Source organism: Lynx rufus, unplaced genomic scaffold (assembly GCF_022079265.1).
Source record: "Lynx rufus isolate CCGP_SWC_20201006 ecotype Redwood Valley unplaced genomic scaffold, mLynRuf1.p SCAF_4, whole genome shotgun sequence".
Classification (NCBI taxonomy): domain Eukaryota; kingdom Metazoa; phylum Chordata; class Mammalia; order Carnivora; family Felidae; genus Lynx; species Lynx rufus.
In genome coordinates, this window is record NW_025814856.1 from 3470881 (window position 1) to 3487205 (window position 16325).

The window sequence follows — 16325 nt, forward strand, 5'->3', positions numbered from 1 at the left end:
GAGGCTGGTCTGGGGTGGCCCTCACCCCTCACCCCGCCCCCTGTCAGGCTCTGAGGGAGAGGAGGAGGAGAAGGGCTCCCTGGGAATGTCCCCCAGCATGCACGCCTCCAGGGCACCCCGTGCCCCAGACGCATCTGAGAGAACCGCGGGGGGTCCCCACACCTGTTGCAGCACGTTGCGCTCCCTCAGGGCCATCAGCCTCCGGTGCAGCTCCACCAGCTCATCCGTGTAGGCCTGGGGGTGACGGAGGGGCGCTCAGCCGGTGGCCGCAGCGCCACCCTGCCCACAGTCCCACCCATCTGGGCCCAGGGCGCGGGAAAGAGGAAGGCCTCAGGCACCCCCTGGGTGAGGCTGGGACAGGGCACAGGCCAGAGGAGTCTGTCCAGCTCTGGGGGCCCAGAACTTCCCTCCTACCACCCGCCGGGCCCCAGTCGTCCACCTTGTCGTAGGTGCCCCTCTTGAGGATCTTCTCGGGCTTGCTGCAGGACTCTGGGCTCCTCCGGCCTGACGCCTGCAGGGCAAACCCAGATCTGCTCTGAGCTCTTGCCCTCACTCACCTCCTCCCCCAGCCCGCTGGAGGCTCTCCCACCCGCCCCCAGAGCCTGCCTGGAGCCCTGGGGCTGGCTCCTATCCTCCTCCTTCTGACCCTGACTCTAAAGGCAGCCAACCATGGGCAACAGATAGATCTCTGGGGTCTGGGGGGAACCAAGCCTCCCTCTGCCCCCACCCTCAGTCTCCATTCCTTGGAGACCACAGTCCACATCCCGCAGCCCTGCCTCCAGGACACGAGGGCTGAAGCAGAGACCTGCTCGCCCAACAGACCACCTCCTCCTCCTCCTCTTCCTCTGAGTGGGGGCCACCTGGGCAACCCCCAGCTTACCTTGCTGTTGGGTGGGGGTGGCTTCTTGGAGGGAGGGGGCTCCCGGCTGGGCAGGCAGGAGTCGGCACTGTTGTCACTTTCACTGTCACTGAAGCTCAACCTGAACACAGGACACAGCACCCTGTCAGGCCCCCGCCACCTGCTGCTCTGGGGACCTGCGCTCCCGGATCCTGCCCTTCGTTCTTGGTTCGGCGCTCCGCTAGACCCCAGGAGACCAGCCTCACTCGGCACAGAGCCCCAGAGCAGCACGCTGGCACTCTGAGGGGCTACGTGGGGCTCCGGGGCCAGCACACAGCCCAGTGTCGGTCTGCCGGTCTCACTCCTGAGCTCAGCTCTGCTGCTGGTGACCCTGCAGGCAGAGCCACCTGCGGCAATCTGCCCAGGGTGAAACCTCGGCTCCCACCTGAGCTGACCCCCTCTGGACGGCAGGCTTCTGGCAGGGACGTCAGGCACCTTGTGCCCGGGAATAAGCATTCAGGCTGTCTCAGGGGAAGGGCGTGGCGGCTCGGGGTCACAATCCCCAGCACGCATGAACCTATAGCCCCGTCTCTCTCACTACATCTCTTCACACAAAATATGTCGGCCCGTCCGTCGCCTTTAGCCCTCTCCAGAGTCTCTCGAGGCATAGTGAGCAGGTGTGGAGGGAACTCATCCGTGGGAAGAGTCTCCGTCCGGGACCCCCAGTCCCTGGGGACACCCCGGCCTTGCCATAGTCAGGAGGAGTCCCCCAGGCCTGCCAACATCTACACACGGCACATCCACCTGCTGCTTTCTCCTTCTGCCTGAAACAGGCCTCCCCGCAGAACGCAGCGCACGAAGTACCCGGGTACACGGTGGCCAGAACCTTGGCCCTGGGGGCTCTGGCCTCACTCCTCCAAGGCCACGGCTGTCCTGTCCTCAGACGGGCTTCTCCCACAAGAAGCACCAGCCCCCAGGGCCCTGCTGTTCTCGGGGGGCCCAGGGCCTGCTCTCTCCCAGACTCCTGCAGCTGCAGGTCTGCCGTGGGCGGGGGGTGGGGGGGGGGTGGGAACAGGCCGGCGGGAGGTCTCCTCGTTGCCCAGGTGGCACTATAGTGTCCCCTACGCCTGCGGGCCCACCAAGTAGCACCTCCCGAGAAAGCAGAGGGAATAAGGTGGGGCTCTGTCAGCTCACCCCAAGCAGCCACAGTGCCAGCGTGACCCCTTCCCTGGAGCCCCAGGAAGCCCCTGAAAAGGACACTAAAGGCCCTTCTGCACATCCGGTCCCCGTGCTGTGCCGGGAGCCCCTCAGGACCGGACTGACACGTGTTAGAGCTCTCAGCATCCCGCTCCCAGTGCCGCGCACTGCCAGCACACCGGGCGGTCATTCCCGTCATCCCCCCTGCCCGCGCCCCAGTTTCCCTTACCTGGAGGGTGCCGGCAAACGCAAGAGCCCGTTTAAGGACTCTCTCGGACGCAACTCTGGGCGGCGGGCTTAACCGGCATGACTAACAGCGCCACGGCAAGCACCCGTTGGGCGTCCCTGAGCCCGCTGGGTGCAGACCCAATGCCCAGCCCATCTGAAAGATGAGCCACTGAGGTCGCGAGGTCTTGGCCTCCCAGGCAGGAGGGCCTATATCAAGACAGGGCCGCTGGCTCCCGGGTCTGCCCGTTCTGCAGGCCTGGCGCCGAGGCCGGCATTTGCTCTGGGCTGCAGGCTAAGAACACACAGCCATCCCTGAGGTGGGCCCGCTCCAAGGGTCCGGGGGCGCCCAAAGGAGGAGCCTCAGCTCACCCCGCTCTGAGGAAAGGACAGATGTCACCCTCCCTAAGCCAGCAGGCAGCCACAGCAGCTCCCCACGCTGGGGTGTGTGCCGGTCCCAGGACGGTTTCCGGGCCGCCCTCACCCCGGGCCACACAGGGGCAGAAGGGTGAGGGGGAAGCGGCCCCCTGGCCCGAAAGCAGAGGAACGAGCCTCCCCCTACACCCTGAACCGGCCGTCAGGCTGCTGTGCGCTGCCTCACTCCCCTCTCGGCTGGTGACCGGACCTCCCTCCCTGCCCTCCCTGCCCAGCAGGCACCTCGGGAGCCACAGCTTGGTGGAACTGAGAGAGCACGCAGCCCCCAGGGGTGCCTCGCGTGGGGTGCTCCGGGGACACGCTCAGCCCGGCCCCGCCTCCTCGCCCCCTCACCCGCCCTGCTCGCTCCCCGAGGGCCCAGGCACCTGGAGTCCCTCCCAGCATTGGTCTTCCCAGAGGCCTCCTCGCCCGACGAAGAGTCGTCTTCGTCGGATTCCTCCGACTGCAGGTCCTCCACCATGGAGCGCAGGGGGCCTGGGGAGGGCAGCAGGGGAGGCAGGCAAGGGGACAGAAGCAGGATCAGGGCTCTGCCTGCACTCCACAGGTTCCCCTGCACGCCCGGGGCCACGCGGCCCTTCTCGAAACCGTGACCCCCAAACACACCCACACAAACCTGCCTCGGAGGTCCCTCCGGCCACCTGAGGTCTGCCACCCGCCTCCAAGAGCTACCCCCGTGGCCACCCCCTTCCTGAGGGACCCCCTGGCTCCCCACCCCCTACCTTCCTGGCCCTGCTCGCAGGCTTCTGGCCCCTGGCTCTGCTCGCAGGCCTCTGGCCCCTGGCCTGCAGCGGGACTGCAGGGCCCCTCCATCGCCCAGGCTGAGGGGCAGCCCTCCTCTGCTCCGGGTGTGGGGAGCACAGCCTCTGCCTGGAGTCTCGGCAAGCCAGCCCCGGCCTGGGAGGGCAAGGCAGCCAGAGCCGGGGGCACAGAACCCTCCCGGGCAGCCTGCGCCCCTACGCCGGCCTGCCCAGCCCCTCAGCAACCCCCTCCGCTGCTCTGGGCCAACCGTCCGCTCCTCTCTCCAGAGGCCCACAGTTCCAGTCCCCTACAGTCGGCATCTTGGTTTATATTCCTGTTACCAAGGCAACAGAGGGACACAAAGCCCTCAATTACCTTGGTCACATGATCCCGCTCGGGCAGGTTCCCCCTCCCTTCCCCATAGATAAGAACCCTTGGAGCGAGTGTGGGCTTTGAGCATCCCATCCCCCATTCCCCTCAGCGACTGCAAGTCTGAATTCCAGGCAGGCCATACCCTACCCCACCCCCCCCCCACGATCCACTCCCCAGCTCTCCCCAACCCTTGAAAAAAGGATTCTAGGCTGTGGGGGCAGGAAAATCTTGGCCCAGTTCAGCAGAAGTAATGGTTCCAGTTTGAGGGTGGGCCCCTTGCTGCCCTCACCTCAGCACCCTGTGTGTGGGCTGGGGCCCCGAGACCCACCCTGCACCCAAGGAAGGCCCTCCCTGCTCTGGGGCAGCCAAGTGGGCCTTATGCCCTCTTCCACCAAGCCTCCCCGAAGGCATGAGGGAAGACGGAAATGCAGACTGCTGGGGTCTGAGCCTGAGTATCAGCCAAATTACGCAGCAAGAGCAGAACCTATCCTGCCCCATCCACGAAGAGCTTTGCTGGGGTGGGGGAGAGAATGGGAGCGGGGGTAGGGTAAGGATGGGGGTGAAGACTGGGGCAAGGATGGGGTGAGGACAGGGATGGGGAGGGGTGAGGATTGAGGCAGGGGTGGGGTGAGGATAGGGATGGGGGAGGGGTGGGGGTGAAGACTGGGGCAGGGGTGGGGTGAGGACAGGGATGGGGTGGGGTGAGGATAGGGATGGGGGAGGGGTGGGGGTGAAGACTGGGGCAGGGGTGGGGTGAGGATAGGGATGGGGGAGGGGTGAGGATGGGGGTGAGGATTGGGGCGGGGTGGGGTGAGGATGGGGGAGGGGTGGGGATGGTGGTGAAGACTGGAGCAGGGGTGAGGTGAGGATAGGGATGGGGAGTGGGAGGATGGGGGTGAAAACTGGAGCAGGGGTGGGGTGAGGACGGGGATGGGAACGGGGAGAATGGGGGTGAGGACTAGGGCATGGTGGGGTGATGACAGGGATGGGGGAGGGGGAGGATGTGGATGGGAGGCAGAGGAAACAGTGGTCTATCTGGGATGGGCTGCTCGAAGGAAGGAAGGAAGGAAGGAAGGAAGGAAGGAAGGAAGGAAGGAAGGAAGAGAAAGGGACCCTCCTCCAGAGGCCCACCAGCAGCAGCACCTCATCAGCAAGGCTCGAAGCCTTTGTCACACAGCTGGGCAGACCCGAGGGCCCCGGAGACTGACCCCAAAGACGAAAGACCACCAGAAAGGGCAGCACCTCTCACACCTGGCTGGTGGTCAGGGGACCTGCTTCTGTTTTGTTCTTTCATACGGATCCCCTGAGCTTCCAAAGACCCAGGTCTGCGGATCTCCGGGGGCCAGTCCTGGAACAGTCCAGGGCAAGGCAGCCCAGGTGTGGGGCCCCCCCACCCTTTCCCACCACCCCCGCTCCCAGGAAGCTGTCAGTGAACTTTTATGGCAGGGGCAGCAGCGTTGAGACACGGGTGTGCCGATGCTCAGGCGGGGATCAGCCCCCATGTGAGTCGGTCACGTGGAGGAGACCGTCGCGAACCCCTCGGATTCAGTCCCAAACCCAGCGCCCTACTGGCTCCAGGTGGGCGGCGGCTGCCTTTGCACAAGAAAACTCCCTTCCTCGTGCACCACGCACCTTGACTGTGGTTCTGAGACGGCTCGAAATCCGAGTCGGAGCTGGAGTCGGAGCTGGAGCTGGAGTTGGACGGGCTCGACTGGGCAGACTTCACCCGCGACAACAGGGACGGGCGGGACAGTGGGAGAGGAGACAAGGAGACTCTTCAGTACGAGGGGAACGAGCGGGCGATGAATGCCTCTGGCCTTCACCGAGTCTCGGCCCAGACCCCCACTCCAAAGCTCGCCGAGGCGCCAGACCCCAGCACCCCCTGCCTAAGGCACACATGAGCTGGGCTCCACGGATGGCCCAGCTCCCGGCTCCCCCTCAGCCCCAGGACACCGGTTAGCATTCAAAATGCAACGCAGGACTTTTCTTTTCCCACTGAGAGACTTGAACTTTCTAGCAGTTCCATGAGAAGCTCCAGATCACACCTGCCTGGGCAGGGGGACAAGGAACTAGACAAGCCGTTGATGCAGGGCAGGGGGCGCTCCTCTGTTTGTGGGCCTTCCTCTGGTGACAGCATGCCCCAGCTGGTGTGGGCGGTGGTGGTGCTGTCACAGGGCACAGCTGAAGGGTCTGGACAAGAAAGATGGGTGCAGAGACCCCTTTCTCATCCTGCCCGTTCCTCACAGCCCATCCCAAGGCTGACGCATGATCAAAAGGCGTCTTCCTGCCACGTGCTGTCATCCACCGGGCACCTGAGGTCATGACGAGCATGTGTGCACATGACCAGCAGGTGAGGACACGGTGGCCTGTCACGCTCAGAGCCGGCCAGTCACACCCCTTCCTCTTTCCTTTTTGCGGTCAGCCACCCCAAACTCAGCCACCAGGGGGCAGTAAAAGCCAAAAGAGGACACTAGATGGTAGATAGGATGGGAGGTGGGGGGGTGGTTAAGATGCCTGGGGGTTGCGCCTCTCTTGGTGGACAGGGACCTGGATAGGGACCATTTGCTTCAGACGCATGCATGCTCGTGGCAGGGGCCTCCGGCCGTGCCACACAGTGCTGCGCCAGAACAGGGGCAGCGTCTGTTCCCAGGCCCTTGCTTTCTGCCAACAAGCTACTCCAAAGGGGCAGCATGGTAAGCGTGGGCCAGGGGGCACAGGCCCCAAAGGGCATAAGAGCATAGTCCAGAGCTCAGAAGGTCTGCCTTGGCCCAGAGTGCCCCCAATGCATGGGGGGGTACTGCCTGAGACCAGCAAGGCTGTCCTCGGGACGGGCTATCCAGCCCTCTGGCCTCAGGATCCTCTGAAGGAAATGACAGCTTCAGCACCTGGGATCAAGCACCTCCCCTTGTCAAGAGGAGGGAGGGGGCCGGGAGACGGGCAGAGGCACCCAGCAGCATCTGCGCAGGTGTCTCAGGAGTGAAGAGCCCAGAAGAGCCCCTGACCTGTTGGGGCAGAGGACAGCCCCTCTAGATGGTCTGTGGACCAGGGGCGGGCCCCAGCCCATGCAAGGGGCCCTAGGAAGGCACAAGTCTCCTCCTCTACAGACCCATGAGTGATCCAGGCTGCCCCGGGGACAGAATACTTTGCACCTGATGAGTTAAAGGAGTGAGTCCTCCAGGGTTTACCACAGTCTTCCAGAACCCACTCCCACCTTCCCGACGCACCCCTACTGATGTCCCCTACTCACCCACCTTCACACTGGCCAACGACGTTCTCTGGGAAGCCCTCCCTGGGGAAACCCGGCCTGGACTGCCATCAAGCACTGACCACTGAAGAGGGGCCATCCAGACCAGCATGACCCCACGACCCCCAGCAAGGGGCCCAGCTGGGCCTGGAGCCGCAAGGCGCCTCCGGCATGTAGACCCCGAGTTCTTATTCTGGCCCAGGGGTGCTGCATTCTGACCCTAGCTTTCTCACCAGCATCCCCAGTTTTAAGCCTCAGTTTCCCGATCTGTGAAAGAGCGAGTGTGCCGGCCTCTGCTCAGTGTGTACAGGTGTGTGTGTGCCGGATGCTAGCACATGGAGGTCAACGCCAACTGTGCCAACGGACCTCTGGGGCACAGGCCTCGGGCAGGACTGGGCCAGGGACGTGAGAGCAGCAGGGGCTGTGGGGCGGGCACAGAACAGCAGGGCCACGTGCTAGACCAGGGGTGGCGGCAGCGCCCGGTGGGGAGACGGGTCGGCAGACTCTGGACACGGGGAGCCCCCAAGAGGCCAGCCTGGACCCTGTGTCAGAACAGGCGAGCACTGGTGGTGTCCCTGCCGAGCAGTCGGACGTGCTTCTCAGAAGGACCTGTCCCTCTTCCTCCCACGCTAGCCCAGAGGACAGGGAAAGGGAGCCCAGAAATGGTTTCAGCTAAGACAGCCCAGAGCAGGTGTGGGTCAGAAGTGCACAGGAGGTCACTGTGAGCGCTGCAAAGTGTCCTGGTGCTCAGGCCACATGGAGTGTCCAGAGGGAGGACAGAGGGCCTCCTGGGCCGTGACTGGATGGGAGCCACTGGCTCAGGAACCCCATGGACCAAAGAGGCCACAGAAAAGCCACTGGAGGAGCTGAGGAGCTCGGCCCAGGGACTCAGACAAGGAGCTGCCCAGCTACCTCTGAGGGCTAAGGGGAGAGGCGACTCAGGGTCCACACACTGGTCAGAGCTTTCCGGTGGCGGCGTCCCATGTGGACTCCAGGGTCGATGGCCTGAGACAGTCAAGAGAGGCCCAGGAGGCCCGAGTCTGGAAGGCTATCTCGCCTCCTCCACCAGACATCTGTGCCTCACTGAGACCCCAGGGTTGTCAAATGGCAGCCAGTCACGATCTGGCATCCTGTTGGTGGCTGGGTCTCACGCCTACGTGGACCTCAAGTGGCTAAGCCTTGTCATTCAGAAGTCTCTCAGGATACAGAGCCCAGGGCCACTCTGGGCGTCCAGCCAGCCCACTCTGAGCAGAAGCCCCCAGGTGCTCACGACGACCACACCTGGATGGCAGTGTGGTCACTGGGGCAGGACACAACATGCAGCTCAGGTGGGGTGCCGGGGGAGGCCCCCGCCTCTTCCCAATGCAGGTCCGCCAGCCCCGGGCGCAGAACGGCCTCGCTTAAAAGCGCCTGGGATAGAAAAGAGGGACAGTGCCTTCTGGGTGTGACAAGTGCTGGGCACACGGCACTGCCAGTCCTGTGTATGTGTGTGTGTGTGTGTGTCCCTAAGCTGGTGGGATGCACTGTTACCCACAGGCTCAATCATCGCCTCCACAGACTGCCCCTAGGAGCCACACGCTCAAGACATCGGTGCTGCTGACACCATCCACCCATGGCTTCGTCTCTGGGAGCCACTGTCAAAGTCCCTGTGGAGCTCTGAGAAGCCACACTGGAAGGCAAGCCTTCTGCCCCCGAGAGTGAATGGGGATTCATAAACACAAAAGGGACAGTGTGGAGGTTCCTCAAAAAATTAAAAATAGATCTACCCTATGACCCAGCAACAGCACTGCTAGGAATTGACCCAAGGGACACAGGAGTGCTGATGCATAGGGGCACTTGTACCCCAATGTTTATAGCAGCACTCTCAACAATAGCCAAATTATGGAAAGAGCCTAAATGTCCATCAACTGACGAATGGATAAAGAAGATGTGGTTTATATACACAATAGAATACTACTTGGCAACGAGGAAGAATGAAATTTGGCCTTTTGTAGCAATGTGGATGGAACTGGAGGGTATTATGCTAAGTGAAATAAGTCATACAGGGAAAGACAGACACCATATTGTTTTCACTCTTATGTGGATCCTGAGAAACTTAACAGAAGACCATGGGGGAGGGGAAGGAAAACAAAACAAAACAAAAAGGTTAGAGAGGGAGGGAGCCAAAGCATAAGAGACTCTTGAAAACTGAGAATAAACTGAGGGTTGATGGGGGGTGGGAGGGAGGGGAGGGTGGGTGATGGGCATTAAGGAGGGCACCTGTTGGGATGAGCCCTGGGTGGTATGGAAACCAATTTGACAATAAATTTCATAAGGAAGGAAGGAAGGAAGGAAGGAAGGAAGGAAGGAAGGAAGGAAGGAAGGAAGGAAGGAAAAGAAAGAAAGAGAGAAAGAAAGAAAGAAAGAAAGAAAAAAGAAAAGAAAAAAAGAAAAGAAAAAAAAGAAAAGAAAAGGAAAAAAAAGAAAAGGAAAAAAGAAAAAGAAACACAAAAGGGCACTGTGGGCTGGAGCTGGTGATACTCAGCCCCCCCACCCCTGCCATCCATCCAAGCACCTGTTCTCTGACCCCTTGAGCCAAACAGCACTCGGAGATGGGCTGCCACCCGAGACCCCGGCGAGGTCTGGCTCCGCAGGCAACAGTCTGCCTACTGGCTGCTTTGTGGCTCAAGCCATCTCTGATGGTGACCTTAAGAACCGCCTAGAAACGCTGACGTGGCAGGAGTCCCGAGCCTCCCACGGTGACAGGACCTAGCTCCCAGAGAGGGGCTCCAGCCAGTGCTTAGAAAACATCCAAACTGTGTGCACAGGAGGGGGTGGTGGGAAGTATGGGGAGGCCTCGGAACCCACCGAGGCTCAATGGCCAAAGAGCGGGACGAAGACGCTCAGGGACGCCCCACTGGCACCGGGAGGAAGTCCCCGATGGCACTGACCCAGCAGCGGCCAGGAAAGGGGCAACGTGACACGCAATCAGCCACCGGGACCCTGGCCCGTGCAGGGGGCTGCCCAAGGAAGACAGCCGTGAACTCAAGGACAAAACCATCACGCCCTACCAGAACTGTCTTCCCCTAAGCCCTGTGTCCAGAGTTTCCCAACAGAAGGAGAAACTGAGCCTTAGCAAGGTGTGCAGGTTTGCCCAAAGCTACAAAGAGCAACTGGGGGACCCCAGATCCCAGCCTCCTCGTCTAACCTTTGGGCCAACAAGGCCCCAAACAGCTCAGAGCCAGGAGAGAAAGGACAAGGCAAGGGGGCCGGTGGGGGAAGGACCACCTCACCTCTGTCTTGAAGGACGCCTCATCCTCCGAGTTGGACTCCTCCACCTCCGGGGGTTTTTTGATCTCCCTGGGCTCACTCTCGGCCTTGACTTTCTCCCCTTTGCCGCTGCCCTTGTCCTTGGCTGGCTTTTTGTCCGAGAAGGAGGAAGACGAGGTGCGGGGCGAGGTGCTGGGGGCGCTCCTGGACCCCTTGGAGCTACTCTTCTTCTGCTTTTTGGCGCTGGGCTTGGGTGAGTCGGCGGCAGCCGGCCGCTTGCTGGAAGACTTGGGCGGGGGTGGGGGCGGGGGCCCGCCCTTGGGGGACATGCTCTCCAGTTTGGTCTCCTTCAGGGCCATCTTGGGTTCCTTGAAAGCGGCCTTGGCCGGCGGGGCCTTCTCTTCCTTGGGCGGCCGGCCTTCGCCTGGCTTCCGCGTGGCGTCCTTGGTGCTCCTGGCCTGCTCGCGCTCCGGCTCCTTGGAGGGGGCCTTGCCCTCGGAGTCCTTCCGTGGCCGCTCCCGGTGCTCCTTGGCCGTCTTATGGGTCTTGCAGGCCTTGCTGCTGTCCCTGCTGGCGTCCTGAAATGCCGGGGCAGGAGGGGGAGAGACACGGTCAAGTGGCATCTCGGGGTCGCCCTGCTCCGCCTCCCCCGACCCCTACAAAGTATAATCCACCTGATTCAGACTCAGCTAGAGAAAATCTTCCATAAAGCGAAAAAGTAAGGCAGCAGGTGAGAGTTTTAAATGGAGCTGTCCCTTTAAACTACTGGGAAGTGTCAGCAGGTCCCGGGCGACTGCAGGCTAAGATGCCCCTCTGAATTGAACTGACATATTCCCTGAGGGATTCAAGAAGAGCACACGGTGAGTCAGACACGAGACAGGCAGGCCACACGTACCCACTCCCGCTCCAAACTCGCTGCTTCCCGCTGGCCCGGGGGAGCAGAGGCTGCGTGCGGCGCAGGGGGTGGGGGAGCTGAGGGGCACCGGCAGGCGGGCCCCCCCCACCTGGTCCCAGTGCACGCCCAGCACAGCTCTTCTTTGGTCCCCACAGCCAGCATTTACTGAGCACCTGCTGGGCTCCCAGGTGCTGTGCAGAAACAGCTCCTCAGACCCCTCGCCCTCTCGCGATCAAAGCCGCCTGGGCAGCATTTCTAAAACACACACGATTCTTGGGTCTCCGCCTTGGGAATTCGGAGGGTTGAGGGTGGAGCCCAGAAGCTAGTGCTGGCCAGGCAGGTCACGGAGCTCCTGCTGGAGACAGAGGCAGAGAGGGGCTCTGCGCCCAGGCTGCTGGGAAGGCCCCCGCGTGCCTGTGCTATCTCCAAACAAGGGCAGGACCACCTACCTCACTGGGTAGTGGTGCAGGGCCTGGCAGGCAGCAAGCACTCAACCAAGGGGGGCTGCAGCCACTGCCACCCACCCCTATGCGGCTGGCACACCCTGCAGGTGGGAGCCCCATCTGACGCCTCATTTGGACCTCCTTTCTATCGACACCCCGTCGTCACCCCGTATATCCAGGTAAACCGGACAGGTGCCTGCCGTGCTTGGCTGCCAAGGGCTCTGGCCCCACTCGGCAGGCCAGGTACACAGCCGGGCCCAGAAGCTCTCGAGACAAAGCTCACCAGGAAGCCCAAGAGAGCCAGACCGGAGGGTGACCCGCACCACGAAGGTAGGGGCTCCTCTGAGGCAGCTCACCCCAAATGCCGAGGGGACAGACTGGAGCATGTCGAGGGGGGTAGGCAAAGCAAGAAAAGGCCCAGCAGCAAGGCCCCTGCTGCCCTCACAGCCCACCATGGAGCTTTCCCGGCAAAGGGACCCAGGGACAGACAGTGCAGCCCTGAACACCTCTGATCCACTCCGGTCGCCGTCTTCTTGCAAATCCATACCCCATGTCAGTGCCAAGGGTTCGGGGACAGCCCCACGTGGCCGAGGCTCACCGCTGCCTCCCTGGAGAAACATCGCTGGGTGCCCTGGCCCCAGCTCTTTATCACTGGGGCCAGGGGAAGGGATGCTCACGCCACGAGTCCCCAGCACACGGTCTAAGGGGGCAGCCCCCCTGGGGACTGGCTTGCAGAATGGGGCTCCACTCCCCAGCAAGCTGGTCTCCTGAGGAAGGAGGCCAGAAGCAAATTCCACGTGTAATTCCGGCCTCTTCTCGCAGCGTCTGTGTGCCCACTTAGGTCGCAGGAATGGGTCCAAGCACCGAGAGGCACGCTGGCCAATGCCTCCAATGCAGTTCCCACCATGACCCCTACCCCCCGAGTCCTAGGGCCAAGCAAGCCTCCACGGCTGCCCAGGACCTGCACAAACAGCAATGGCCTTCGGAGCTGCAGCTCCTCACCAGGGTCTGCCCCGGGGCTCCCAGACCGCGAGCCCTCTGAAATCACACGCTGACGTGAGCATAAGGTAGATATTCCCAGGGATAAGGACTCCTCCCAGTCGTATTCTCAAAGCGTTAATGACCCAAAAGTGCCTAAGAACCAAGTTTTAGAGAAAGGTCAACCAAGCCAAGTGGCTGACATCAGACAGAGAAGCAGGGTGCCCCTGGAGCCACGAGAGTACAGTTCAGGAAGAGGGGCCAACGGGGCCAACCGTTACCGGGGTGGGAGCCTCCAGTTCCCGACCACTACTGCACCCTCTGGGACAGAACCATCAGGGACTGATCTACCGAGGGCTGTGGCAGCCAGACTCGCCACCGGCCCCCAGGCCCGGGGCTCCCACGGTCAAGGCCCTGCAAGGACATAGCCCTTCCCTCCTGGCCCCCCTGCCTGGCCTGGCGCAGGTGGCCTGGCCAATCAGACCTTCTGGCTCCAGGCTGCCAGAGAACCAATCTGGGTGCCCAAAGGAAGGTGCTCAGTTGGAGGAAGCGGCTGGCGCACAGGCGGTGCTGTCCAAGGAGAGCCGAGAGGGACTGACGGCTCAGAAGCGGAAGGGTTTCTTTGAGGACCGTCAGCAGAGAAGAACCTGCCGTTCGCTGCCTGAGAAACCCGTGCAGGCGCCTCCTAAGTCACGCTGCCTGGGGGGCTGGAGAAAGACCCTGGGGCAGGGAGGGGGACGGAATCCTGCCTGCCCCAGCCTCCCGGACCTGGCAGGTACACTCTTCTGGCTCGGGGGCTCGCTCCCAGGAATCTCAAAGACGCTGGTGACAGATGCTGCGAGCAGCCACAGACGCAGTCTTGCCGGCCACCGGGGTGTCCTTACCACCCGGGGGGGGGGCATTTCTTTGAGACGTTTTGGGTGGCTTGCAGATGACACGTACAGAAGAGATACCAACTCCTACTCTTTCTGTTCTGCAGAAAGTCCCGAAAAACCGTAGATGGCTGAGATAGAAACCACCAAGATCTCTAGCAAGCATCTTCCTTCCATTTAACCTCCATGTGGTTCAGGGAAGGACAGGCCCAGGAGGCCGGCATGGGGCAGATCCCCAGAGCCACACTCCATACCTGGACTCTGACCACACACGTCTGGAGAGCTTAAGTCAGACAAAACCGGGGATATCAGACACCCACTGACCTTGTGGAAAGTGCCAGAAAGACCCTGCCTGGGCGATGTGGCTCTCCTCCAGTGTTGCTGAAGAGTAAAGCTGGAAGATGGCCTGAGAGTTCAACCTGTCCCACCTGGGGTGCCCCAGGTCCACAACACCCAACAGGTGAATGAAGCAAGAAACACGCAAAAAGATGAGAAATAGATAAGCTTGTGGGGTCGGAGACGGGAGGATAAGCAGCCACCCTGAGAGCCAGATGAGCTTGGCCTCCGGGACACGGGACTGTGTGGGCGGCTGCAAGGGAACAGGACGCACGCTTATGAGTTTATATGGACATCAGGACACCATCTGAAGAGCTCCAGTGACCAGTCCTGAACAGTTCAGAGAGAGGTCGCAGGAAGGCAGAGTGCCACCCGCCCAACAGGACTGAGACAAGAGGACAAAAACATTCCTTCTCGGGGAAAAATGAGCCTTCTCACCACATCGTCCCACTGGGCGCTTCCCCCAAATAAGCCTTCTGTGCTGAGAGCTGTTCCCAAAGAAAGAAGCCAAGCCTGGAACAGCCCAGGCCGGGGGCTGGGGGGGCACCCAGCCCTGGCAGATGGGGTGTCCTGGCCACGCTCAGGAGGCCTGGGAGTTGGGCAGTCAAGGCTGTGGCAGAAATACTCTGTCCATGGGCCCCAACCGTGCGAGACTCTCAGGGTCCTGTCTTAGGAGGGAGCCCTAAGGCCCACCGATGCAGTGGGAGCAGTGAGGATGGGGCAGGCTCTCTGGCCTTGAAAGGAAGAGGGTGAAGAGCCTACAATTACTTGGCTGCTCGTGCAATCCAGCAGGGACCGACCCTCCTGAGTGGCAGGGAGCCGCCAGGCGGAGCGAAGAGCTCTAAGAGGAAGATGCCAAGGGAGCAAGTCTGGGAACAGAAGGCCCAGCTCTGCAGAGGGGGCGCCCTGAGCCCAGGACCCACCACTGGGCCCCAGTGCTCCCATGTGACTGGGCCTTCCGCCTCACTAACCTTGGAGCCGTGGGACGGTTTGGTCTTCTTGGGGTCAGAGAAGGCAGAGAGTGGAATTGTGGGTAACATGGGGTAGTCGGGGCTGGGCCTGGACACCGTTTCTGCTCCTTCGGGCATTACCATCACCTAGTGATAAAGAAGAGACAGATGTTATCAGTGAGCAAGGAGGCAAGAGGAAGTGTGCCTGCAGGAGTCCGGCCAGAGGCTGGGGGAGCTGCCTTCTGGGACAAGGGCAAGGGGGAATGGAGCGTCACTTGTCCAAAAGAATCAAAGGCGTTTCCTCCACGAGAGGCTGGGTGCTGAGTGCTCGGAGCAAAGCGGGCTCAAGGTGGCGAGTGAAGAGAAGCTGGGGTCCCAGGATGGCTGGGCCCAGGTGTGGCCGCGTGGCCCCTGGGAGGAGAGCCCCGAGCGCGGTGGACAGAGGGCGAGGCCAGGAAGACCGGCGGAGTGTGCCGAGAAGCACGAGAAGGCAACCGTGGCCCACGCTGACCGGCACGCTGCGGTTTAGAAGGACCAGAAGCATGGTTTGGAAAGGCGAGAGGCCAGCCAGATACCCACACTGGGCAGCCGCGCGGCAGAGAGAGCAACTTCTGATGGGCGTGCGTACGGGGGACTTCACAGGGTCCCGCGTTTCCAGGGTGGGGGGTGGGGGGTGGGGAGACGAGCCCTCCTCCACGGTCAAGCAGGTAGAAGGTGACTGAACTGGCAGCATGGGAGGCAGAGGCAGGAGAGAACCGCACGGGGGTGGGCGCAGCACGAGCCTGCGGGGGAGGGCAGCGAGTGCCCCACTCTGTTAGCCAACTGCGAGGAGGAAGGGCCTGGAGTCCTGCCAGAAGGTGCTCCCGGGATCCCGGGCTCCTGCCGCACCTGCTGAAGGAGAGAAGGCTTGGGGGCAAGTTGTCCAAATACTGACACACTGCGACTTAACACTGCTAGCAGCCAGACACTCAGAGGCAGCCTTCCCGAGAGCGACGAGACACAACAGAAGAACGCAGCACACGTTAAAAAAAATAATCATAAAAGGAAGCGGGGGGGGGGGGGGGGAAGCATTCAGCTCAGTATCACGAGCACCATTAATAACCTTGAACGCCTGGGATTGATTCCCTGATGAGCCAAACCCCTCCTCTGAGGAGGCTGGTGTCAGAGAACACGGGGGTGATCCCCTCCCACAGCCCCCCGACCCCGAGGCAGCCCAGCCCGAGGCCTGAGGTCCTCCTCAGAGCCTGTCCGACCGCAACACTATGACCCACGGTGCCCAGAGCCCAGCTGAGGAGCCCCGGTCTCGGGCTCGCGAGGACGCGTGTGAGAGAGAGAGGCGACTGACGCCCTGAGCCAGGAGCACACGCGCGTCTGGGCTCCCTCCCTCTCTCTCGTGTTCGGGTCCCTCTCTCCCTTCAGGTTCACCTCCTGGCCTGACGCGGCTCCTATCCCTCTGCTCTGTGACAGCGCTTTGAAAACAGGCGAAGCGAACTAGCAGATCTGCTTCCTCCTCCGCCGCGGTGCTTCACGAGGACCCAGCTCACCCGGTGGAA

The 16325-nt window shown here is 61.9% G+C and overlaps 1 protein-coding gene across 1 annotated transcript in view; it reads right to left on the reverse strand.

The window, feature by feature from the left end:
* Positions 1-16325, reverse strand: part of MLLT1 (MLLT1 super elongation complex subunit) — a 67328-nt gene that overhangs the window by 2820 nt on the left and 48183 nt on the right. The window contains exons 5-11 of the mRNA XM_047095509.1: positions 14794-14919; positions 10322-10876; positions 5438-5525; positions 3061-3169; positions 881-980; positions 440-511; positions 163-234 (exon numbers count right to left, since the gene is read on the reverse strand). Coding sequence (XP_046951465.1) covers positions 163-234; positions 440-511; positions 881-980; positions 3061-3169; positions 5438-5525; positions 10322-10876; positions 14794-14919 — 1122 coding nt within the window. The remainder of the gene's footprint in view (positions 1-162; positions 235-439; positions 512-880; positions 981-3060; positions 3170-5437; positions 5526-10321; positions 10877-14793; positions 14920-16325) is intronic.